General features: G+C 39.6%; 1 protein-coding gene and 1 long non-coding RNA gene across 2 annotated transcripts; one reads left to right on the plus strand and one right to left on the minus strand.

The window, feature by feature from the left end:
• Window positions 1-3,264: 3,264 nt before the first annotated feature.
• On the minus strand, window positions 3,265-19,548 carry LOC125768804 (uncharacterized). The gene is made up of 3 exons (XR_007418966.1): window positions 19,207-19,548; window positions 13,307-13,638; window positions 3,265-4,158 (listed from the first exon to the last, which is right to left on the minus strand). It is a non-coding gene; the product is annotated as an uncharacterized LOC125768804 (long non-coding RNA).
• Window positions 19,549-19,783: 235 nt separating this feature from the next.
• On the plus strand, window positions 19,784-21,201 carry LOC125768800 (double-stranded RNA-specific editase B2-like). Its single transcript, XM_049436919.1, has 2 exons — window positions 19,784-19,905; window positions 20,002-21,201. The coding sequence occupies exon 2, from the start codon at window positions 20,007-20,009 to the stop codon at window positions 21,000-21,002; it is 996 nt and encodes a 331-aa protein (XP_049292876.1). The 5' UTR covers window positions 19,784-19,905; window positions 20,002-20,006; the 3' UTR covers window positions 21,003-21,201.
• The last annotated feature ends 4,727 nt before the right edge of the window (window positions 21,202-25,928 follow it).

Consider the following 25,928-nt stretch of genomic DNA (forward strand, 5'->3'; position numbering starts at 1 on the left):
TCATAAAACAAATTTGATTTGTAAAAACAATAGAGAAAGCATTTCGGATCATTGTTTCGCATCGTTGTTAGTGGTGAAGCTAAATATCACATCTCACATCTAGAGGTCGCCACCTATTACAGCAAGCGTTTCACTTTAAGCAAACGCCAGAAATGCTTGAGGCAGAATATTGTCTTTAAATATAAATTCTTTTTAGATAATTTACAACTCCCTCACGGAAGTAAATTCCTAATTGTTTAAAGAAAATTAAACTTCAAAATAACATCCAGCCAAATCAAGCCAAATTCAACAAATGAAACAGTTGAATTATTATTTCGCCCACGGAAAACAGTTTAATGAAAATATTAAAATTTTACAAGAACAGAAATTAACAGAACAAATTATACAATTGTAAAATTCATACTTCATATCATTTTACAGGGATAATTTAAAATTGTATAAAATGTAAGTAGTCTTGATTGGACATCGACATCGACATTATAGAATCAAGCTGTGACAAATATTGATTAACTAATCATCGCCTTTGCAGGGGGTGTTAGTGCTGTACAATTTATTGGCACGAGCTTCAATAAAAAAATGGCAGTGGGATATTCTACACGAAACAATGAAATTAAGCTTATTTACGGAATTTAAAATAATTTTAACAGTAATAAATTGTCTCGTTCTTGCTATCGAGAGTAGATTTTCCTCACTGAAAGTATTTCGATAATAGTATCAAATGTCCCAGGCAGAACCTTCGCTGCTGAAATGTCTATTTCATCTCTGCTCGTACATTGTGACCGAATCAATTGGTATTCTTCAACAAAATAATTCTTCAGTAAGGTGTCTATAAACCTAAACCTAATAATAAAGTTCATATACCAAGGACTTCCACTGTAGAGACTAGCAACCATTAATGCTCGATCACTACCAATTAGTCACTGTCTTCTACAAACGATCTTGATCTACATTTACTCAAGATCAAGATTTCAATTTCTTCAAAAAACAAGGCGTACCAGCATAAAATGTATAGTACATGTTCAAAACCTCATTTTAATATTTCATTTGAGGATTATGATGGTTGCATAATTGGATCGAACTACTAAAGCAATAAATTATATAATTTTATAGAAACAAACACGAGAATGTCTGCCTCTAAACCGATTCGTTGTTTACCTACGCTGCGTTAATTTGCACCAGGTGTTATCGAATAGGCAACAATGCCATTTATCAACGTGCAAGATAGTAATCACTTCACCGTACGCTACATTGAACCGATTGTTTTTCCTTCTGAAATAACAGCACCCACCCACCATTCCATCGCAACTTGGTGTTCTAACGCACCGAGTCATTACCGATAGGTTACCGCTAGATCTGTCCTATACCGGTTGCACACGGATCGGTCGTTCGATTGTCATCGAAAGACGCATTCCATACGGGGTAGCCTGTTTGTATGCAAAATACGGTACGATGCAGACCTGACTCATCCCGACCCTCCCCTAAGCTAAGGTCTGAGGCCATCGATATGCATCACGTGCGGCCATCAATTGTGTCAACTAGTTTGCACGAAACACCGCACCGATGATCTTGATGCGCGGGTTGGTGTGATGCGATTTGTTTTTTCCCCTTTTCTTCGTGTCAACACAACCAGTCAAAAACTATTCATCTTCATCGTTAATGGGACCGTCGAACTGGGAGGGGCACCTGGTAAGCACCGTTGTAATGGAAGCTACGTGCAAAACGGGCCACCTTTAAGCAAATGTTGCGCATAATACCCAAAGTTACTGGCTGCTACAGTCACTAGATACGTTTAATTGCAGTTTCTTGTTCCATCGGCCATATGCCCTGCTCGTTGCTAGTAGATCACCCTCGGTTGAGGTGATGATTTGTACATGAAGCATATGAAACAAACTTAATCAAACATCACAAATCCCATGACTCAACATCACTCCATCTCGAAACAGAACGATCGAAAGGTGATTAATTTTCGCGTTACTTTCGCTTTGCTCTAACCCACCGTTCGAGGGTCATTGCAACGATCACCGAGAAGCCCGATGATTAAGATGCGAATATGATCGTGATCGCGAAACCACGTGACGTCGCGGTGCGAGTGTGCGACGGTAATGGAGTGTTTAATTATGGTGCGCCTTTCGATGGACGGGACTGTATCTCACACTTGACCCATCCTCTTACACCTGACCACTTTTGACATCGGCTGTCAGTGAAGCTTGGGGCTTTGGAGCGTCTCCATTAGCGTTAAGTGGCGCTAGACAAATGACAGCCTGCAACGCTCATTGACTCAATTGCAATTGTTTTACTTCCCCTCGTAGTAATACTTTTTTGCTTTTGTTCTCCACTGTACTTGAGTAGTATTGTGAATTTTTGCATATACGTATGTAGTTACATCTGTTACTTGTTTCGATATTAGAAGCATATCTAACAGAGAAAGACAATTAACACATTGCCAGACATTGTGCTTTTTGTGGAGTTAAAGGACGTTGTCAAATTTGAGGTTTAATGCTTCAAATACTAATTCATTTAGCATTTAGTAATTTTCAATTATGACAGAGATGGTACGCGAAATAAAGTACGTTGGACGAAAGATGTATTTTTGCTAAAAGATAGTGAGTGCATGATCAATAGAGAGTTCAGTTTAGTGAGATTCAGCAAATTTAGTAGTTTATAATATTAGGCCCACCAACTTCAGAAATATAAGATATAGTTTAACAAAGTTTGAATATCTGACACAATATTAAAAATGTCTAACGCAAGAATTTTTCCTAACAATTTGACGAGTCGGATTGTCTGGTGGTTTTCGCGTGACATAATTAGCGCACCAGAGCCTTACGTTGTTAATCCGATTCACAATCGTAGGGTACATTATATATCTCGAAGAGTTCGTCATTGCAGTAGATCCTCAATTCGTGTGTAAAACACCTACAGGACTAAAACTTCTGCGGAGCATCTTCCTCTCGAATACCAGGGAGAAGTTTTCATTACGATATTAAGTTTTATTTACTTTTCCCCCACTTAATTTAAATACTTACTGAACAAAACAATAATATATGAAGAATATATGAATATATGAATAATATATAAACTATATTTTACTGGTCGTCCTTCAATTAATTAGTATAAAACATTAATATTAACTTATCTAAAAATGAACCTACCAGCACATTACGTGTGAATGAATTACAGATAAACAAATTTTGATTCATAAAACAACGTACCACACACTGACTTGACCAACATTCGGTTCATATCAAATTATTTATTCTTTTCCACACGAATCGATCGTTTCGTTTCACACCACCAGCCAGCACCAGCGTGTCTTTTCAATGTCACCGGAATCAATCGCAACTAGGGTGTCTTTAAATGCCAGAAACCGGAAACAGAACCGTGCGCGTACTGATCGCACACACTGTCAAAATACGGTTCGTAAATAAACACTGAACGGATTTGTGCGATCGTGAACGATTACGTTTCAACCGTACAATGTGCGAAAGGCAATAAATTCTAACCCAATTCTGCTGACAGCGTGAACTGTGGTGGCCTGTTGCCCATCTTGGAGTAGCGACCACGTGGCCCTACTGTGCCACAAATCAGGGCAAACTGTGCGCAAAGCTGATGGTCGATGGAAATCTTTTGATAAATGGTTTCTGGGTCGTGGCAGGGAAAGAATCATTTCTTTCTTTTTTTTTTTTTTAAACTTCACCATCCCATGTGACACTCAGTGTCTCGGTCTGAAGTAGTTGCCAACTTTAAAGGTTTTTTTTTCTTAGTTGCACCATTTCCCATCCACGTGGTTGTGGCGAGCAACAAATTGATTGATTATCAGAAGTCAAACTCCAACGAACAGGGGAAGATTGGGTGCGTCTTTGCTGGAACTGTTTTTGCACTGCGAAAGTTTGTTCTTTCTAGCCATGTTTATTGTTAGGCCAGTTGGTTTGAGTGGTAGGAAGGGCCCCGTACGGTTCAGGGACGGTATCGGAATGTGGCCCCAAACATCTGGGGGTTGTTATGAACACTTCCTTGAGTGAACGCGCTCTTGAACGTTGGGCGGCGTTTGATCGGTTTGTGTGCGTATGCCAGTGCATTACGGGTTTTTTTCTACAATGTGGCATTCAGATGTGTGCTCATCATCGTTCCTCGCGGTCGCGAATGCTTTCACCAGCCCTGGAAAGAACGAGGAAATAAAGACAAACGTACCAAAAAAAATAAACCGAACCACTATACACCATTCACAGCAAAAAATGATTGCAAATCTCTTGCGAACGTTTTTCTTCTGTCCCGTAACAAAAATGTTTCGGTGTTACGCACATGTGCGTCGCTGGTATGTCGGTGTTTACGTTGTGAAAGGTGGATGAGCAACGGGGGAAAATAGGGAAGAAGCGTAAAGAACTTCCATTCGGTTTCGAGTGGAGAAAATTATTAATGATCTGTGAGCATCGCAAAAATGGATATAATCTCAGCAGTTCCGAACACTCGGTTCGGTGCTTCCGCCTAAAGTCAAACCAATTTCAAAGGTGTTAACATTAATCTATCCACGTAAAAGGAGTATTTGTGTTGTTTTTTGAGGAAAAACCCTAAGGTTTGTATGCTTTTGCATGTGTAAAATTAAGTTGTTATGATCTGTAAGCGTGAGTTTGAAATAACAAATGTTTTTAAATGTTCTCTCTCTCAATGTGCATATCATCTGTAAATATCAATTAGTAGGATAAAGTCCTGTTTTTAAAATGGATTGCATTTTGTGAACTTTTTATGCATCTTATAAATTTCAGCTTTAGGCGCTTTCCTATTATAAATATGTATATGAGACTGCTGCATATGGAGTGGCTTCCAAATCTAGTAAAGATTCGATTCGATTCATGTAGTTAGTTAAATTGAACGTTTACCTCGACACTATACCACCGTACAGTATCGGATTAGGTTAAACTAAAACAAGAGCCTCTGCAAAAATTGCTTCAGTTCATCTGTTCTTTACTGGTATGGATGATTTTTTTATAACGCTTAGATTCAAACAGGAATCTAATTCTAAAGTAATCTAGAGTAAGCATTTTAGGCACATAATATTTAATGATCACGTCATCGTCACGATCGACTTTATTATGTTGGGCCATCCACAAGCATCAACAGGTCAACTACTTGACAAGTTGCAAAAAATTTAATACTTTAACTAATTTTACGATATTTGATAATTAATAATGGACGTGGTAAAAATATAAGTCTAGTAAGCCAGAAATGGCCGGCGTGACCTGTAAGGTCGTTAAAGCCAAGAAGAATGATTCAATTACTTTAAATCAAAAATTGTTTTTACTTTACAAATTTCAGCTGAATAAATTACAGAAATAAATAATTAATTGAAAAAAAAGAAATTCAAAAAAGAAGAAAAATTATAATGCATAGTGCGTGTTAATAAAATTGTTAAATATAATGCCCAATAATAAATGATAAAAGAAAACACCAAACTAATTTGAAATCAAAACATACCCAACTAACTACGAATACAAATTTTCCGCCGTATGTGTAAAACAAAATGATAAACAAAGAGTAAAACGTTGAATAAAACCGTTCCAAAACCCAAACAATAAGTCACAAACAAATCTGGTTTTCGAATCAAACCACACTAATTGCACCAATAATTTCTCTCATTCACCCCGTTCTGCTTAAGTTTTCCTTATGGTCCCCAGCTACAGCTACAGCTTATCAAACCCGTCGGCATCTGACCTCCGGTTGCACAAATGCTTTAATTATGGGTCGGTCCCTTCTGTACTTCGTTACGTAATTGCGATGGGAAGACGCTCGCAAAATGCACCCCCAGGAGGACTAGTGAACGCATAAACGTCGGCATTCCACAACCAACAACCGGGCATCTTTACGATTCTGTTTGTTTTTAATTTTATTTTCACATCATCAAAAGAGAAAAACGAGAGCATACGTGTGTCTGTGCGTGTGTGTGTGATTCAGGGTGGAGAAAGAAGGTTGGCAAAAACTGATCCAATTCGCGACAGTGACCGGTGACGACTGCATCACAGACATCGTGTCGTGTCGTGCTATTTCACGCACAGATTGATGGACGCATGGCTGACAGTTTCGTGGACAGCGGAGAGAAGGAGGAAGGAAAATGTGAGGTAAATTCGCGAACCTCACCCCACAGTCACAGAACGCTGCCGTTTGACGTTATGGCACCTAAGAGGACGGGCCAAGGTAAAGGTGGTGAGCGGTATTGAAGAAATGCATGAAAATAGAACGGAACATGCCACGGCGTTCTTTGACATGCCCCCCGGGGGCTGGTGGAATCAACCGGTGGTTTTTTTTTATTATTATTATTTGGGGTCATACGCACAGAGCCACAAACTGTAAAACGGCTTTTACGTTCGGAATGGCGTGAGGTGTTTGGTCTGCCTTTTCTTTTGCTTAATTTTTAACATCCCCTAAAACAGAGTTTGCAACCGTTGACTCATTGCCACCGGGGGCAGTTAGTCATCGCAAAATGGGACGGGAAATTTGCAAACCACTTTCAAAATATTCACTCAACGTTGAATGTATCAACGCCAAAGTTCACAAACGGACACCCTCAGGGTACGTGATGGGAAGCCAAATCAAACGTGCGTTTCTTCTGCAGCAAACGAATTTAGTTTGGCGCGACGAAAAAACAATTATCCCATCGCTTAGCATCAGAATCAGGGTTCGCCCTACTGCAGCAACAGGAACTGGAATGATTGATAGGTTTAAAATAAAAGCAACCAAACAAAAGTTCAGCTTACAGTTCATACATGCACATCTGCATGTGCAGTAGATGCAGCAGACCGATGGAAAACATATTTAGGAAGCATTGTTGAGGAGCTTGTTTCTGGGCCCGCAACATTGCAACGAAATTGTGTGAATAAATGGTTAGTATTTTCTTAGTCACATACAAGCAAGATTCATGTTATATCGTTAAGTATCACGTCCTTGCAAATGCAATTATAATTGATTATCACAGTACCCGGTTTATTCTGAATTTATTCATGTTTTTAAAGAATCGGTTTTAACAGGCCTGAACTGCTCTAAAATTGCGGAACTAATTGCGATACTGCTGTGAGTTAAATATACTTTTCAATATCTCATTCAATATCAATATCGCCGATGCCAAAAAAGACAGCAATCAAGTTTATAACCAAATAGTTTAAAATTGGACATTTTGAAGATCATGTGACAGAAAGACTGTTAGAAGGAGTTCTGTTTAGGAAAGAGATTTTCTGTGCAAATAATACATCTCAACTAGAAATGATGGTTTTTCCTGATATCATTTCATTACAGAATAACGAGAGAAAAATTGAATTTATAGAGAAATCATCAAGCGGAATACTACAATACTGCAATGACGATATGTATTCTCCACAAGACTCCATTTCCGAGTGTCCTTCGGTAGCATATGAGACATCAGTATAAAAAACCCAGAACCGATCTCAATATCTGCAAACAAATTGAGTGACTGAAATACCTCAAATATGTTCCATGATCCTCCCTAACTGTTAACTATACGGCCAATGCAGTGACAGAAACTCTTAAACATAGGACATAGGACAACAGAAAATCTCCAAGAGGCATCTGAACAGATAGCTAGATCAACGCATCTCTTTTAACAATAGAATCCTCCACTGTGAGCCCCAGATAATCGATGATCTCCTTCATGGTTACATCAAGTGGTAGTTTCACTTGATCTTGCACAGGATGTATCTCATGACACATCCCCGAAGAAATTATACTGACAGAATATTTTAGACATCTATATTTCACTCCTACGAAAGTGTCCCATAAGTTTGCCGTAAGCCACCACAGGCTAATTTTAATTGTAAGCCTTTAAAAACAAGACAACGGTTAGAATTGTGACTTTATTGAAGATTCCAGTTGTCTAGTGCGTCCTTAAGCCAACTCCATATGAATGGATGTATGGAGAAGACACCACAAATATGACTTCTACCAGCATAACAATGAATGACTCAACCATTGTGCAGCTGACGATCACAATGAGATCGATTTATGATGAGGACAAAACTCAACCGGACGGATTTAGGCATTACTAGTCTCAGTATAAGATTTAATCAGTGCTTTAAAATATGTTCCTGGGGATCTTATCAAAAGGGTTCTTAATGGTCTGTTTCCTAATCAAGTAGTTATAGGATAAGTTGTAGGAGGAATAGAGTTACTCAACTATAATTGCACGTCACAAAACCATTTTCATCGAAAAGCATTCATGAAAATTGAGATCTGATTCATCTTAATCGTCATTCGTTCATCCACATGGTTTCACTTTCCGATTAGGATCAACAATCCCCGACCACGATCGCACCAATTGTTCGACATGGCTAAACCGGGCTACTTGATGATCAAGGGAAACAATAATCTACCGTATCCGCAAAACCTTGTAACCCTTCAGGCACAACATCGGTTACGATCAAAGACAACCATTAAGGCCGTAGGTATCTTGCGGCAGCAAAGCCAGCAAACGTGCGCTGACGCTTTTGTGCTACGATAACATCAAAACCAGCGTAAAATTGATCCCTCCCAAGAATGTCCCAGAAATCGCGGTACAAAGGGGGGGGACCTATTTTTCGATCAAAACTCCCAGACCCGGAACATTTGATGGTAATAAAAATGTTTGAATAGTATTAGGGGCAACCCCATAAAGTGCTATAGCATGTTCCCCGCTTTATTTCGCGCAAGGTTTCAACTCAATAATTATACTCGACTCTCTTTGGGACGCGTTGACTAGTGCCCACAATGGTTTGACGGTGTGTGCAATATGTGCAGTTTTGTGCAATGCATATTGCCGCCCCACAACATGACGCAATTCGTGGCAGTACTTCGACACCGGACCAACCGGGCTCCTTCGTACCTGGGATTGGATCCACGTATGCAAATCAAACCAACGTCTCGACAGGCTACACTTGTGTGCAGCATTATGGAAATGCATTTTAGCTAAGATACCTCTTGCAGTGCTCGCGCTGCCACTTCGCAACGATAATAAGCGACGCTGGATATGAAGCAAAAATTGCATCCCAAAATGGATGTATTCTTGGAATATTGCGTGAGCCCACCATCGCCGTGCGGTGTGTAGCGACGCTTGACATCCTTGTGCAGAGAACGGGACCATTAATAGCGACACCTTGCCGTCCGTACCTTTCGGTGACAAATTACTAGCTAAGCTTGCGTGTGTTTCGTTCCACAGTGCAACGATGTCAGTGGCGTTGTATTGAAGCGTCTATCATGACCTGCGGGTGCCCAAGGAACGAAACACGACAGACGAGGTGCGTTCGGAAATTGGAATAATCCTCTCGGAATGTGCGGAGCCTCGTGCATTTACAGATGCGAACGAGAGGCTTGGTTAGATTCATTTTCCAACCAAAAAGCCTTGGAATGTCTGGAAATCAAATTATGATCAAGTGTATCGCGCTGTTGATCGGTGTAATCTTCGTCAATAAACGTTTCGTGGCTTGTAAATGTTGTACCAAGAGCGACACATAAACATTGCAGATAAGATTAGACAGACCAGACCATTCCAATCAAATCCTTACAAACGGGCAACAGTGTACGAGAAAACTTAAAACAATACCCATTAAGATGCGAGCAAACGATCTCATTCTTAAAGATCATTCAAAAAGAAGGAATAAAAAACCATGTAACAGAGTAGGAAATATCTATTGCCACATCGTTAAATTGAAACGGCGTGGAAAGCGCTTAGTGGTACGGTGATGATGATGGCATCTATTAGATTCCGTCTAAACCGATTACAGCGTGATAATTGAACGGCAGCAGCAGCACTTTGGCAACACCTTTCAGATAACATGCGCCGCTGCTAGAAGCGTACGATTGAGTGGCCCGTGAACAGGTAACCTTTTTGACTTTTGTTGAAGAATCGATAGAAAGTGCCGGAAGCGTCAAACCTTGGTGAGGTTAGCCTTCCAGGAAAGAAATTGGACTTGGTGATATGGCTATGATTTATTTTATGAAAGTTTAAATGTATGTCTTCATTTTTGCGAATAACAATAACTATCTGAACTTTTCTATGATAGTACTGATAAGAGTACTAAATACTTATCAAAACGCAGCTAAATCAAGTCTTGAAGCAATTCATTTTATTGGAAAATAATTATTCAAATTCAAATGATGTAACACCAGAATGGCTTTAAAGATCATTTTTGGCTGAAAACTACAATAATTTCTTTTGGTAAAATAATTCAAACACTGCTTAAATATGACAACTAATGATCTTTCAAATTGTGTATTTCACTGAGTTAAAAAAAATCTTCTTGCCCCTAACACCAGACGGATTAGAATGATTTTTTGTCATGTTTGAGATCGAATATTTCGAATTCCACTACACCAAACATTTTTATTTGTTTTCCTCTTATATTAAAATGCTTTTGATACACGAATTTAGTATCATTAAAATATGTCATTACTGCCATTCTTGACCTATTGGTAGACATGATTACAGTAGAATTAGGAGTCTTAGGAGAATTAGGAGGAGGAATGTTATAGTAAATAATATTTAAATCATAAAAAAAAATCAAATGCTTTCACATACTAAATTGCTTAAAATAGTCCAAATATCTCTCAAAGCAGAGTTAATGTTTTAAGCTATATCTAAACCCATTTATGCCCTTTTCTTGTAAATCCCTCAAAAGCGCAAAAATTAACAAATTCATGATGATGAAGATGAAAATTCCCCATAAAAAAATCTCGTTCGCCATCCCTGATAAATCCAACCGACGAAACCTATCCCACTACATCATCACTTGCCACCGTTAGAAAATGGATCCAAAGCAAAGTTAACAGAAATTGACGAATCTTTCGCGATCTAGCCAACCACCCACCGTACCTCGCCCCTAAAAACCATCATTTGATACATTTCACAGCTATACGAAAAACCATTACCTTTCCCTCGATCCGGTGTGATGATGGGGCTGCTGGCCATTATTTCCCTTCTTTCCCATTTTTATAAAACCACTTTCCATCGACACCACTGTTGTTATCGACATCGTTGGTGAGTTCTTAATTATCGCAGAAAACATTCGACCTTCCTCCCCCCGTGCATCGTTGCGGGGATCGTGATTAAGGGTCGGCACCTTGGCCGATGAGCGAACGGACGATACTATCATCCCCTTTTTCCTTTTGCCAGGTGAAAGAAGATGTTTACCCACCAAACTTGGGCAACCTTTTATGCCCTGTCCGTGCCCGGCCTGAAGGCGGGATATGGTTCCAAGTTCTGCCTTCCTTTTTTTTGTATACGTGGCCCGCCACAGATTAAAGTGTGAAGGAGTGTGTGCACTTGCGTTCAATCTCGTTCCTATTTTTGCCCTAGGATCCTGAACTTGAGCACTATTAGAACCGATGGTGCATTGGAGAAGTTTAGAATCTACCATCAACTTGAAGCACCGCAATCTGCACAATTTCAACGCCTGCAGTACTATTCCTGTTGCTGTTGCCGAACGAAGAGGTTGATAAGTGGCAAAATGCACAACATTTTGAATCCGCGTGATACTTTGCTCTTACCCAGCATCTCGTCGTTTTTTTTTCCACAGTTTTTGTTGTGAGCCACCTCGTAAAATAAAACATAAGCGACGAGGAACTTCTGTTCGGTGGTGCTGGCGGATCAGCTTTTCTTCACAAAAGTCAGACAGTTGGCGCGGGTGTGCCGTCGCTTTGTGTTTAAGAGTCATTTGGTTTGTTTCCTCTTGCGACGGAGTTTTTTTTTTGCAACATTTTGCAATGAACTTGCAACGCTACTATTTGAAAGACTTTTAAAAGGTTGCCCTTATTCGAACGCATAATTCGCTGGAAGTGTTTGGGAGGAAATAAAACCCTTTAGTGTGAAACCAGTTTAAAAGTTTCGACCTAAGAAATTATTTGTCTGTTGAAGCTTATTGTATGATAACAGTTTCATGATAACCAATTGATAAGCAATTGGACCATTAAATGTTTTACTATTATTTAAACAACATTTAAACATGAGCATCTTCCATAATTAGTACACACTTCTGCAAGGGTTTACATTCTGGTGGCAAGTGACTTTCAAACCGCTGAAGCAACAACCCAACCGCGAGCAACAGGCCACACATAGAACACCACACCAAAAGCACTCTCCTGTGATGCTACTCTCCCATGCTGCCAAATGCAATTCCATTCCCATCCAGCAGCATGGGTACATGCATGTGCATCCCATCGTATCTAATCGTTTGCCAACCCCATTACAGCACAATGTACGTAACGCGCGAGCCATAAAAGCCATGAGGATCGAGATCGTGCTTGTGTGTGATCAATTAATTTATTAAAAAGAGATATAAATTCATCCCATTGCAATGTATGTACAATTTTGCACACACGAAAAAAAAATAAATATGGCAAACAAACCACACAAAACATTGGTTTCGCGAGCAAATGCATATACACGATCGGTAGAGTTCATTAAATAATTGCAACTACGCGAGATAAAGCTCCAACAGAACGGTTAACGTTTTGCTTTGGCACACATGCACACATTTTTTGTAAATGCTTCGGGCATTTGCGTGGCGCGAAGTGGAATGATGTTACTTGATTCACTAGCGCAATTGGTCAATACTTCCCGTTCTGATGTAATTCTCCACCAAGAGACGATGCTTTCACTGGAAAGTGTGACTGCTGCAAGCATGTAGGGCATGGAACGTTGGACCGCGTGTTTCATTGACTCCCTCCCGGCGGCCGGGGCATTCGTGCCGTACGGTTCTAGGTCAATTCGAGACATGTGAGGATCGCATCGTGAATGTGATACCCGGCTCGTGATACCACACTTAAATTACCACCATTTGCTAGGGAGAGGACGGTGAGCTCACCCTTGTGTTTCGTACCGTAACCGGCAACGATTGGCAATCGCTGATGTTTGCTTAATTGATATCGCAATGATTGAAGCTCACATTCCAGTGGAATGAATGGTGGGGCTTGGGGGGATGGGTGCTTAGAACATGCGATTGCGTAATTGCTACAGACGGGATCACTTTCTTCCTTATCATGTAAATTCATTTGCCTACACGTGTTTATCTAATCGATTTGATAATGTTTAAATGCGTTTGCCTTTGTCTTGTGTGTGATGGATTAAAGTTATTCGTCCTCGTTAAATTGCTGAATAACATTAATCAATTTATATATTAGGCATCACAATTAATCAGAAAATAATTTTAATCGTTAGGTTACATTCAGTTGAGGTTAAGGTTAGGTGTAATAAGGGTAAATAAAATAAATGTTAATCGGTCAATTTGCCAATTTTTGTAAATATATAACGTATGAAAATATTTTTACTCACTTGACATGTTTTGGAAGGAAGTTTCTTTTAAAAATAACCCGTGTGAATCTGAATTCCTGTAGGCAATAATAAAATGTTAAATAAACTGCAGACGATCATCACACGGTGGCGAGAGTTCTTCGATCGTTAGCTACTGATATACTATATCATTTCTGCCGTATCACGCGCTTCAAGGCACAAGTTTGTCAACTCACCAGTCACTTGCACACAGTTAGAACCAGTCCATCTTACACAAATTCTACTCAACGAGCGGTATGCGCTAAGGCTGTACACAAATATATCATTCCAATTGCCTTTGTTTACGGATACAGTTTGACGATTTAAAATTCCACCTAAAACGAAAAATGAAGAAAGAAAAAAAATACATTCAGATGATGATGTTTAAACCCGTCCAAAACGTAGATAAGAAAGAAATAATTTAATCGCCCAACAAAACAACTTGTCGACAATACAGATGACCTGAAGTTTGCACTTGTGCGAAAAGATATTTATAACTTCTATAAAAATTTCGATACGGCAATTGCAAAAAGTTGGCGTTTTTTTCGCTTCCCTTCATTCATTTTTATTTGCTCGTTACTTGTTGTGCCACGAGTGCAGTACCAAGAAGTGAAACATATGAAGCAAGCTCTACCTTACCCATACCCATACGGTGACATATTTATTGCCTATATAATACAAAATGCGTTTCCGTTTCTAAAGTTGGGCGACTTTAGCGTGATAGTCGCAAAAGCAAAGAAAGTACTGTGAACCAGGTTTGTAAAACAACCGATTTTACAATCTATTTCAAGCGCTAAACAATCACTCACCGATCACTCAAACTCATCTCCAATGTGTTTATTTCTGCAAATGAATGAGTTTTTCCTTATTAAATAATATTTAGAAAACTTTCAGCTACTTTAAAATTTTCGTTATATCATAAAAAAAAAATTATAATACTTTTCTATATAATTGCTCTTCTTGTTAGAGTGCAACAAAAGAAAAATATAATTCTCCTAGTATTATCAAGGAAATATTGCGAGAGGAATAAAATTAGTTAAAATACTCCATTTTCACCTAACTCAACTCAACCACCTATTTATGATTTTCATCAACTCATCTTCTTCTTTTGCTTGTTTGTTTCTCGTTTAACGCACTCTGGTAATTGTCTCAGTTTTATTTATTTCAGAATGCAAAATATGTGTATTCATTGCGCATTTAAAAATCTTTTTTAAAAAATGTTTGCGATTTTTTTACAAAACACCTGCCCGTTTGGTGTGTGATATGAAAGTTAAAATAATCGTTATGCATTCCATTAGCAACGATGTCTATAAAAATATTAACTAGACACATGAGAAGACTGAGAAGACAAACACAAGCGGCCTAATAACTAGGCCATTTGAATCTCCAGTCAATGTGAAGAATATATTTTTAAACAAACCAAATCCCATTGGCTTGCATTCTATGCGCATGATGTCAAGTGTGATCATGATGGCTGGATGGAGTGGCACACCAAATGACATGAAACAGAAGGTAAAACAACAAAACGGCGCAGGGAAAAATTCTTCTCGCCTTCCAACTGCATCGAATAAAACCCACCAACAACGCTTTCCCTGACCACGCACACATTAAGCTAATCCGCATCTGGCCACACTACTGGTCAGCAAAAAAAGAAAGCAAATAAAATAAAATAAAATCCCATCATGTTGTGTCTGCACGCAGTTGCATGTTTGCCACCGCGCGTACTGGCGTGCGATGGATTTGCCTACGGTTCATCATTTATTCTTTTTTTCTCTCTCTCCCTCGTCGAATGACCAGGGTTAACACTGACCAGGGCTGATGATGTGTGTCAGTGCAACGCGTTGGATGGGATGATATCATTTCTCGTAGCAAATGTGACCGAATGTTGTGTGGCGTTTCGGCCGTTTGCCAATCGTACCAGACGGATCCGTTCGTTCGGTTGTATGATTCAACGTTTGGCCACGATTAGCCGTGATGAGATGAGCAGTGAATTAGCAGCACGACACCGATCATAGTCCGACTTCTGCTTCCGCGCCATGGGCCCTTCCTCTAGGGCGCTTAGCTTACTGGGTGGGCAAATGTGCAGAGTGTTTCCATGTTATTACTACCATCCATTGGTTCGAATGTTGTTTAGACTGTCCGGTGCATAAGACATTGGTGCGTAAGCGAATATCATGTTGGAATTTTATGCCATTTTTCAAAATGCTTTCGGCCCGTTTGATTACTGCCTCAGGGTGTTATTCCACATGTTTAATTTAACCTAAATTTTAATGGCATTTTTTAAGCTTGCCTTTCTGCACTAAATTTTGTACGATTTCCAGCATTTCATTGAGTGAATTTCATTGCAAACGTTTGATGACTCAATAGAATTTCAATATATCTGATTTAGTGACGAATTGTTTACAATCATTCGATGTGTCTTTGCTCCCTCCATCCGTGAGGCAACTCCTACAAGAAATAAGCGAAAAACGAAGAATAATATAATTTCCTCTATCACATCATCAGTCTTTAAATGTGGTACTTACTTAATTTTCTCCCTAAAAAAACAAATCAAATTCACTATCTAAAACTAATCGTTAATTGCAGTTAATGATAAAAAATGTCTTCCCGTCTCACTGTTTCGTTGTTTGCCATTACACATATTGCTCTACGACAGACCTGATCGTTTGTACGCACGATCCCATCTAAACTCGTCGCTTTCGCAGGATGTTGTCAAATTAATTCGATTATCGTTTTCTTTCTCCATCTTCAAAACGACTTGCGCGATAAGCGCGCTCGTGTAATTATGATCGATGAGGTTCCACGATGGCGCCACCGTCCCATCACCCTTCGCGTTGCTGCAGTACGCAAAATCGGGTTGAAATAACATCCTCCCTTACTCGAGCTGATGGGTAAATAAACTCATCGTCAAATACACACATCTGTAGGTACGTTTTAGCCCGTGCACAACATGAGGAATGAAAGAGAAATGAAAATACATCACAGTTTTTAGCTAAAGCGTCCCATCACGTACGATCCCAACCGGCCCCAAAGTGTGGCGGATGTTATTTATTATTTATTTGTGTCGTACGTGTTTTAACGGGGATTCTTTTTTATTCTTTCTGCTGCTTTCGTTACAGTTACAGTCGATTTTCCTTCCTTCCCAATTCTTCCCAAATTCCTCAATTCAATGTTTCGTTCTTGCAGACATGGCCACGATTTATGATTGCTGTGAAATTGTTCACACTTTTACTTACGGGACGGGGGCGCCCGTTTTTGGGGAGAAAATTTTTAACCGATGACTTAACACCAAACTGCTGACCCTGACCAATTCCTGCACCGAGAACAGCGAGAGCACGAGAAGCATCATGGCATACGGGGTGGGTGAGATAGTAATTCAACACGACGGTGGTCGCGTGTTCTTGAGCGATCATGCTCACATGGAGACACATGATGTCAGCTGTGTGAGCCTGCGCCCATGACGCAATAGACGGACACGATCCGTGTTTCACTTGACGACGTAATCGGCCCAACAGACGGCTGGCGTGGCAAAACAAAACCGACGCATCGACGTATCATTCACATATGCAAATGAATGAATTCGACCGATTCCGAGAAGTGATCGTTCATTAAAAATCGGGTTGAGCAGCGGGAATTGTGTGTGTGTGTGTGTTTGCAACACGTGTAAACGGTATGTTTGGCCATCGGAACATAAAGCGCTGGCAGAGCAATTCGGAAAGAGAATTATCATCCGATTTTCGAAGAACAAAAGTCTGATTCACTTCCTTCCGGGCGCACGTGGGAAGGAAAGGTGGGTTTGATGTTGTGCCATCTCAAGTGGTTGTCGGTCAATTTGTGGTTACTTTTGCATTCCAATCAGTTTAAAAATACATGTAACAGGTACGTGGAATAAGGAATGTAGTACAATTAATTTTAAGAGGTTTTTGGTGAAGGCTAAGATTCTTCAAGATTAGGGAATGAAAAAAAAATATTCGTGCTGGATTTAAAATAAATAGTATTTGCTGGTTTATCACAGCTTTTTGTTAGATTGCTGCTCCTGAAATTAATATCGCCTTCTTGAATTTATATTAGTGTTGTAATAATAATATTTTTTATATCAATTGTTGTTCATTAAGGAGAAAAATCTTATTTATAACATTTCATCAAAAGATATTCAAACAATTAGGGAGAAGTAGCGGAAAAGAAAGAACAGGTCTAGGAACTGTTTAAACTGTTTTAAGTCAGATGGGCCATGGTTGTGAGATACAAGATCATCGAATAGAACTCCATGAACAGATCATGGAATCACTTCAGTTCCAGAAAGTGATCCCATCACCATCGGCCATCGTCCAGGCCCAGTAGACTGGGCAGCCAAAAACAGAAAAAATGCAGAAATGCAGAAAAAATATCGAAAGTTTACTGTTGGGAGAACGTAAATCTCATACCTTGCTTCTTTCGCCAATTGGAAAGCCTGAGTAAAAAGAAAACTAAAGAGAATCAAATTTTGATATTTTTAGATACAAACACATCCTTCAGCAGACAACTAGTATCTGTGTCAATTAAGTAGAGTGTTCTACTGTTACACCATAATGAGGCACAGCATAAGAAACAATGAATCTCTTTAATCGAGCGATAACACAAAGACACGTGTATGGCCATTGATTTGTTTTTCTTTGTTTTATGAATAATCAAATGTACTTATCAAGCGGCGTACAGGCTGGTGACGGAATGAATGATTAAAGAACGGTAGGAACGTGATTACTTTCTAGGCGCCGAACATCACCGACACTTTGAAACGACCCTTAAATTTATGTCTCTATCCAATCGTTGTTTACGCCTAGACATGGTCCCGTTCCTCTAGTTTGAATGGCAGGAAGAAGAAAGATCCAAATAACAAAAAAAGGTCAATTAGTAAGTTGTGTTGTTATGATACCATCAACAAACACGATTGATCCTCCTAAGAACGTGTCAATTTTTGAAACTTAGCTCAGAAATGTGTCCTCAAACTCAACTCAAACCCGGTCTTTAGGGCGGTCGCTTCTTCTGCTCGTTAAATCGGCAGTTCTTATAAACTGAAACCCGAGCAACTGTCCCGGAGGGTTGGTTGAACTCGCTCCGCTTGTTCGTAGCAGACTGCAAAGTTCAAGGCTGGTGGCGAAATTCGTTACCCAATCCTTCGGATCTTTCCGTATCGTCCCAGTAAAAGTGTTGCCGCTCTTCTCGCATCGCACGCGACAAGTGTTTTCACACCCAGCGCCCGGCCATATCGGGAATGTTCAATCGGATGAATCGAATTTTATTATTTATGTTTTATGATCGATTGTTACGAATTGATAGACCTGGGTCCGCGCAGCACATTTGTGCATCGTGGTTTGGCTGGTCTTCGTTTCGGCACACCTCGGGCACTCTCTAGAAAATTGAAACAAAACAATCGTGTACACAAACTGGGAACACGATCTGGGAACTCATCGCAATCATAATCATAAAACTGGCAGGTTAAAAACAAAAGTTGTAAAACTGTGAACAATCGACCTGCAAACTCTGTTCGAACGCGGTCGTTTGGCAATACATCGATCGAACACAGATGAAATGTGAAAATTCCACATGCTCATAAAATTCGATGGTAGCTAATGAAACAAATGGTTGTATTTCATACAAATTACTGAATTTTTTTCATGTATTGTGCGCTCAAATCGTGTTTGTTTCGTTTTGGAAACATTTTAATCGTGCATTGTTTAAAAATGGTTGTGCTAATTTATACTACATTTGATTGATGTTAGCTGTTCATACGCGAATTTAGTACGAGTTTCGTGTATTTATAAAATGCGTATATGTATTATTAGTGCATCCTCAGTATCAAATGTTAACGAATGCCAACATTCACCGCACATAAAACAATGCTAAATATCTTTAAAATATGTTACCTTTATATTACTAGATTGTTCAGTATTCGCCCCAGGTCGAATGTTTGCGACAAATACAGCATGCGCAACACTTCCAGCTAGATTAAACTTTACGTTACTTCTGTAATTTACTTCCGTCTCATGCATATTGCGCAGTAATTTAAACACAATTCACTAAAACAATGTTAAAATGTATCCGCAGCATCATTAAATACCAAAACTATAACAAAACTGTTGTGTTATTTCGAAATTTGATACCAAAAAAGGAAAGTGGATACCATTTTCATGTTGTTTACTATTCACAATTTTGTAGAAAACACGCAATTTGACGTTTCGCAATTTGACATATACCGCATCAATGGAAACACAACCCAACCATTGTTCAAAGTTATTTTTATTATTTAATTTGTGATAACGAGAAAATATCCTGTTTAGATAGCTGGTTTTCATAAAATTGTAATCTTTAGCTCACACATAATATAATTAAATGCAAACGTATGAATTAATAATAAAATAATAACTTTCCGTCGAATTCAAAACTAACCTAACTGTCGCCCAACCGACACAAGGCGACAGTGTGAATCGTTTTGGTACAACCTAATTTCTTCGAACTGGCATTACTCCAAACTCATCTCAATCGTAAACAACGCAGAACTTTTCAGCACCACAGTTTTACCATACGTTAGCAAAGACGTGTCTCGCGCCACACGTGTAATATTGGTATGTTTCGGACAATTAAAAAACTTAAAACGTTAATCGTAGTATAAAGTTACAAAAAGATACGAACTACTATTCATATTTTCATTCCGGCTATAGCGACGATGGACAGCAATCAGGAGTGTGAGAATTTTTCCGATACATTAGGACGGGATTATTTCGATTTCTATGAGTACACCGATCGTCTATTTTACGAATATAAACACCGAGAGCCATCGATCGATTCGTGCAGTGATAAATCAAGCATTGGATCAACAGTGGAAAGCGGTAGCAACTATCTAGTGGAAGATGCGCGAAAGTCCAATCTTGACACTTCCAAACAACCGCGTGAAATACAACGTAAAAAAAATGACAAGCGAGGCAAGGCACGCAGGATGCAGCAGTTCCGCAAGTGGTTACTGCCGAAGAATGCGATCTCAACACTGAACGAACTGCGGGCTCCAACCATACCCGATATGGCCGTCTATCCGTGCGGTCCAAAAATGAAGGCGGAAGTTGTGGTCGACAACGTCAAGTACGAGGCAATCGAGCGGAACAAGAACCTAGCAAAGGCAACAGCTTCCGAGCGAGCGTTGCGCGGTCTGGTCGTTGAACAGGTTGCCAAGCAAAACGAACACACTAACTTGGAGAGCCTGCCGATCGAGCGTGTGGCACCGTTTGCTATCCATAAACTTTTCACCGAATGGGAAGTGCCAGGATTCAATGCAGGAAGAGCACAGGAAATGGCAAACATGAAGCAATTGAAACCGGAAGCAGCGGCAACGGTTGATCAGCGGATCAATATGAAAATGCCTAAAGTAACCAAAACCGTTTCCGATCTGCCACCGAACGCAGCCGAATACAATCCGGGTATGCTGTTTTCCTACATGCGGCCACAAGTTACGTACGAAAATCTTGGACTAAGTGGCGATCCGACCAAGATGGAGTATATAGCAGGAATTCGAACGGACGGTTACTATTTCTTCGGTAGTGGCAGGTCACGGAAACTAGCCCGAAAGGCAGCTGCTATGGAAGCGTTGTCGAAACTGTTTGGAATAGTGTATAAAGGGAGTGGTGAACGGTCAACGCCGGAAAATTACTACAAACTTGACATATTGTGAAATCGTTTTTAAAACGTAACGTTTTTTGCCATTGTTCTTTTTAGCGCTCCTTGAAAACCAATCGGCTAGTGAGAGCATTGAATCAATTTGAATAATCCTTACTTTTCCACATGTAAATTTTCACTACTCTATTGGTAAGCAAGGCAATATAGCTAAGCTATGTGCCTGAATAAAATTAACACCCGGTAAGAGGACAACATTTTCTAGAGGGTTTCGAGGTGCAGGTTGCCTTTGTTAATAGGGTTTTATTATGTTTTTTTCTTCCTAAAATTTCCCTTTGTAAAGCATTACTTTAATCAAAAACCGTGCATACAAATCGGTTGATGCATTTCATTTGCAAGAGAAACGTTGGGAAAAGAATTCGTTTTTATATCCATTTTTTTTTTGGTTATTCATTTTATTTTACTAAACATATAACACTCAAATCAAAAACATGCACAGGACTACGCTTTCACATTTCACAACATCATTTGAATTTGGTTCTTTCGAAACGCTTGATACTTTGTTTGAATACTGTTTTTGTTCCAGTATTTTTTTTTTAGTTGTCTACCCAGTGTTTTGTATCTACTTTTATACGTTTCAAATATCATCTAAATAAAGCGATATTAAATCGAAACCTAAGCCAGTGAATTAGTATTGTGTTTGCTCTCCATTTTACACTTCTGCTCAAAATCCGTTTAAGTAATTGATGTTCTGGATCGCGAATGTTATGCTAGTAGCTCCAATCACCTACTTTCTAGATTCTCCATCTCATGTATTACGGTCGCCAAGTTTGTCGATGATTACGTGTAAGTACTCTACCACATTGTTGTCCTGGGTATCGACAATATAGGTTTATAAATCATTCCAGATCAATTTTCCAGGAAGTAGCTTAGCACCGGTTAAATCATGTTTCACCAACTTGAAGCTGTTTACTACTTTGTATCATTCTCAGTCACAGATTCCTCACGTGCCTGGTAAGTAACCTCGTCCATACCAAAGAATAGATAAGGACTGTATATAAGATGCTACCTTTCTTTAGGGTACCTATCTGATAATCGCGATGAACAGATATTTATTTCGAAAATGTCCGATCTTCACATATTGGTCATCCCTGCTAAAGGTCAGCTTCCATTACATTCCAATAACATCGCTTTCAGTCTGTGACAGAGTTTCGTCCCAAGCTATTTCTGTTCTACAAAATAACGAATGGTATGTGTGGATAACATTATACTCCTGATATTCAGTTTTCAATTTGTATCATTTTTTTCGGATCCGTGATCCGCGATTTCCTGTTCAGAAGTTCTCCCAAACACTGCCAAAATGTTGAGTTCCACAGATTAGTAACTGTTACAATTAGTTTTAGATCACAATGTGGGTGTCAAAACATTAAATCCTCAAATTGCCAGTAGTAATTGTCCATTATACAATTCCCTCGTCCATATCCTAAAGCATAATTGTTATTCGTTGGTGACTCTTTGGCTGTATATGCCAAAAGTATCTTTCCATTTCAAAACTTCTTGTTGATCGTAACAAATACATGATCGTCTTGCTGATCAGCTCTTTCTGAAGCCAAACAACAATTGTTTGTTTACAGCTTCCCAAAAGTACATAAGTTGAATGAACAAATCGGTCGGAATGTTGGCTTTTTATTATGTTCCTTCAGACATTCTGTTGCTGAAACTATAATATCGGAAGATGGTGTTCTTTCCGGATTTCCACTGGGCTTCTTCAATTCCTTGAAGAAGTCGTTTTACGATAAAATAGCTTAAAATGTTCTTGAAATTTCCCAGCGTCCAATTAACTGTCAGGGAGTTCTCGGTCATGATCTCTATGGTATCAACCTAAGCTTCTACGATCTGATAACGGATCATAGCCGTACATCATCTATGCGGTGCAACTTTTCTAGTAATCGATTGATCTGAGCTTTGGTTTAGTTACGCCTCAACAATCAGCGGGTAAACATAAACCGCCAGCGTACTACCCAAAAGGCCAATTGGCGATAAAACGCGACTGTTGCCGTTACGCTAGCACCGCCGGCATACTGGCGCGATTTTCGATTGTTCCAAACAATGCGGCAGTTAAGATTGCATCTTTAAATGCAAACCTCGTGCCGGTTACAAGAGTTCCCCAGTATGGCTGCACCGTGCGGTACGATAAATAAACCCGATAATTATTCGCTATCCGATAGTGTGCTGCTCCCGGTTCTCGTGTGTTGGTGTAGCATTTCACGGTGGAATGGAATTTGGGGCCGGGTTCACTCTCAGCATCGGACACTGGTCAATCCGTTCCGGAGCAGTTACCACCCGAAAGCAGGAACGTGCCTTCCTGTGACTCTTTCGATCTCTTATTAGTGAGTAACCCAAAAAAAAAACTTTCCCGCGTTTCTTATGCAAAACTTCTTTTCTTCCTGTGACCAGCTTTTCTTTCAGCTATCTACCGACACTTGAGCACGATAATCTTGGCCATTCCGGTTGCACTCTTCAGCCGTTTCCCGTTTGCTAACCGGATGCATTTGCTGGCAGCTCTCGAAACTGAATGCAACGATCGGAGAAGAAATTTACGAAAGGTAAATTTGAAGCACTATCTTTGGAAATGTAAAAAAAAATACACAGAAGCATAACAAATAACGATCAACAAAAATAAGAAACCAAAAAAAAGTGCATCAAGAAAGTGTACTGGATAGCACACGGACAAGATATCAGCAGCTTCCTTACGTTGAATCACCGACCATAACTCATTATGATTTATTGACGGTGATTTATCCAGCTCTCGGTTTTTGATGGCAAGATAAAACATTTGACGGCGTTGGGGTTATGACCCTGCTGCTTTCCCCTCATTTTATCCTACCCTTCACAGGGTCGAAAAAAACAAAAAAGAAAATGCAACCGGAAGGACTAACGGGAGCATTTGCACCGTGGAGTGAAATTGGAACCGATCTGAACGGAGTAAAATCTGGCGTAAATTTAATCGTTTACTTTACAAGAGCCAGCGATAAATGGGCTAAAGGATCTATACATCGAGCTTGTTATTAAATTCAATTAAAGCATGGAATCAAATACCGTTGGTTGGTTGATTAAGTATGGCAGGTCAGCAAAAAAGTGACCCAAAAAGAATGAAAGAGTGGAAGAACTGATGCTTTTGTATTGTTGTTTTGTGATCTCGTTTTGTAGTAACAAAAAAGCAACTGCTTGTTATAAATTAACAAGGATTTAAAAAATAATTTCATTGATAAATTTATTAAAATGAGAGTTCGTTTCATATGATCAAAAAAAGTGGGTTATTTGGTTATAATATTTGCTTCAAAATTCAAACGCAAATTTGCTTGTGTCCCTTAAGACTTAACGTACATCTGGAATTAATTCAATCGAATATATTTTTCCAAACGCTCGTACGTTATTTAATTACGGACTTTCTATTTCGAACCCCGCATTTTCCTTTCATCGAGCATCGGGTGCTCGAAATCGTGACTGTTTTCCATCCAATGAAAAGTGAAGCCTTTTCTTTTGCGTCCCCTTTTCTCAAGGGAAAACACAAGGTGGGCCCATAGAGAAGATGGTTTCAATTTTGCTCGATGAAATTGGGCTAAATGATTCAATTCACATGGAACTGTCTGGGGACAGAATAAAAACAGTCTATTGAACAGATGAAACAAATGACGGTTCGGTAGCAAACGAGCATAACAGGTGCACAAGTCCTCGACGTCGTTGTGGCCCGGTAATACCGGTAGCAACTGCAAGAAAGAGCCACATATGCGCTGACTGTTCGACTTTAATTGAATTTATGTGTTTAGAAAATGTTTGCCATTTTCCGTGTGCCATTCCAGAGAAGCGTACCACCAACCGCAGGAAGGTCAACATGACGCGGGGTCGGATAATGTTGCGTTTGTGGGCACCTTGTGCTTACGATAAATTCCTCTTTTTTTTCTTCCCATTGAGCCCATTTGGGTGACGATTGATTTGTTCGCGCCCGCAACACATACAGGTGCGACCGAAGGGCACCCACGCCACCGTACCGTATTATCCTGCCGATTGTTGTCGTTTTGTCGATAGTTTATGCAAATAGTTTACGCTAATGATACACGCCGAGCACCACTTGCCCTTAGTGCAGATTAAGCACACCAAGGTGCACGGTAAGTGATCGCACGACGCCTTCCCAATGGGCAGTGCAATAAATAAAACAAATCATCAGTGGCGAGTGGCGCACGCCGCGTCACGGTAATTGTGCAATTAGGGCCGCGGCGGCTGGCTTTGCTGGAGCAAATATTTATTTCAATTGAAACCATCAATTGAAACATGGTGACGGTTGTTTGATGGAGAGGTTTTTTTACGTTTTATTTAAGTGTAGTTTTATTGTGTACCGATCTTGCAAGGAAGTAGTTTTGCAATAGTTTGCCTACGGTATAGGGCTTTAAGGTTTGCCTTGGAAATCTCAATTAATTGCTCATCAAACGTTCGTTTGTTTTTATACCCGGTATTGTGTTCTAATGAGGAATTATTGTGTCGTTTCAGTTTATGGACGCCTCAAACCGACGATTGTGATATATTTGTTTTTGGTTTATCTATACAACTGTTGATTTGATTATTCAAGTTGATATTAACAGATTGTCACTAAAAAAAGTCGATGATTGAAAAGGTTGATGCAGCAGGAAGTCATTCCGGCCAATATTACCAGACTTTTATGAATCACAATGACCAACGTCAGATGTTAGATGAAGGTGTATGTATAGAGAAATTTCAGGACTCTTTGCCACCTTCAACGAGTCTGGGCCAAAGATTTGGGCAAACTTGTCTACTCTTTCACCTAGCGCTAGAGAGAGTCATGCACGATTCAGAGGTGGAAATTTCAAGGAAAATCATCGTCCTGATCCTGTTATAAGCTGATGACATACACATCATTGGTTTACAGCTCTCTTATGAGGCGGTGATCATATCACAAGTGGTGATC

This window comes from Anopheles funestus, chromosome 3RL, assembly GCF_943734845.2.
Source record: "Anopheles funestus chromosome 3RL, idAnoFuneDA-416_04, whole genome shotgun sequence".
NCBI lineage: Eukaryota > Metazoa > Arthropoda > Insecta > Diptera > Culicidae > Anopheles > Anopheles funestus.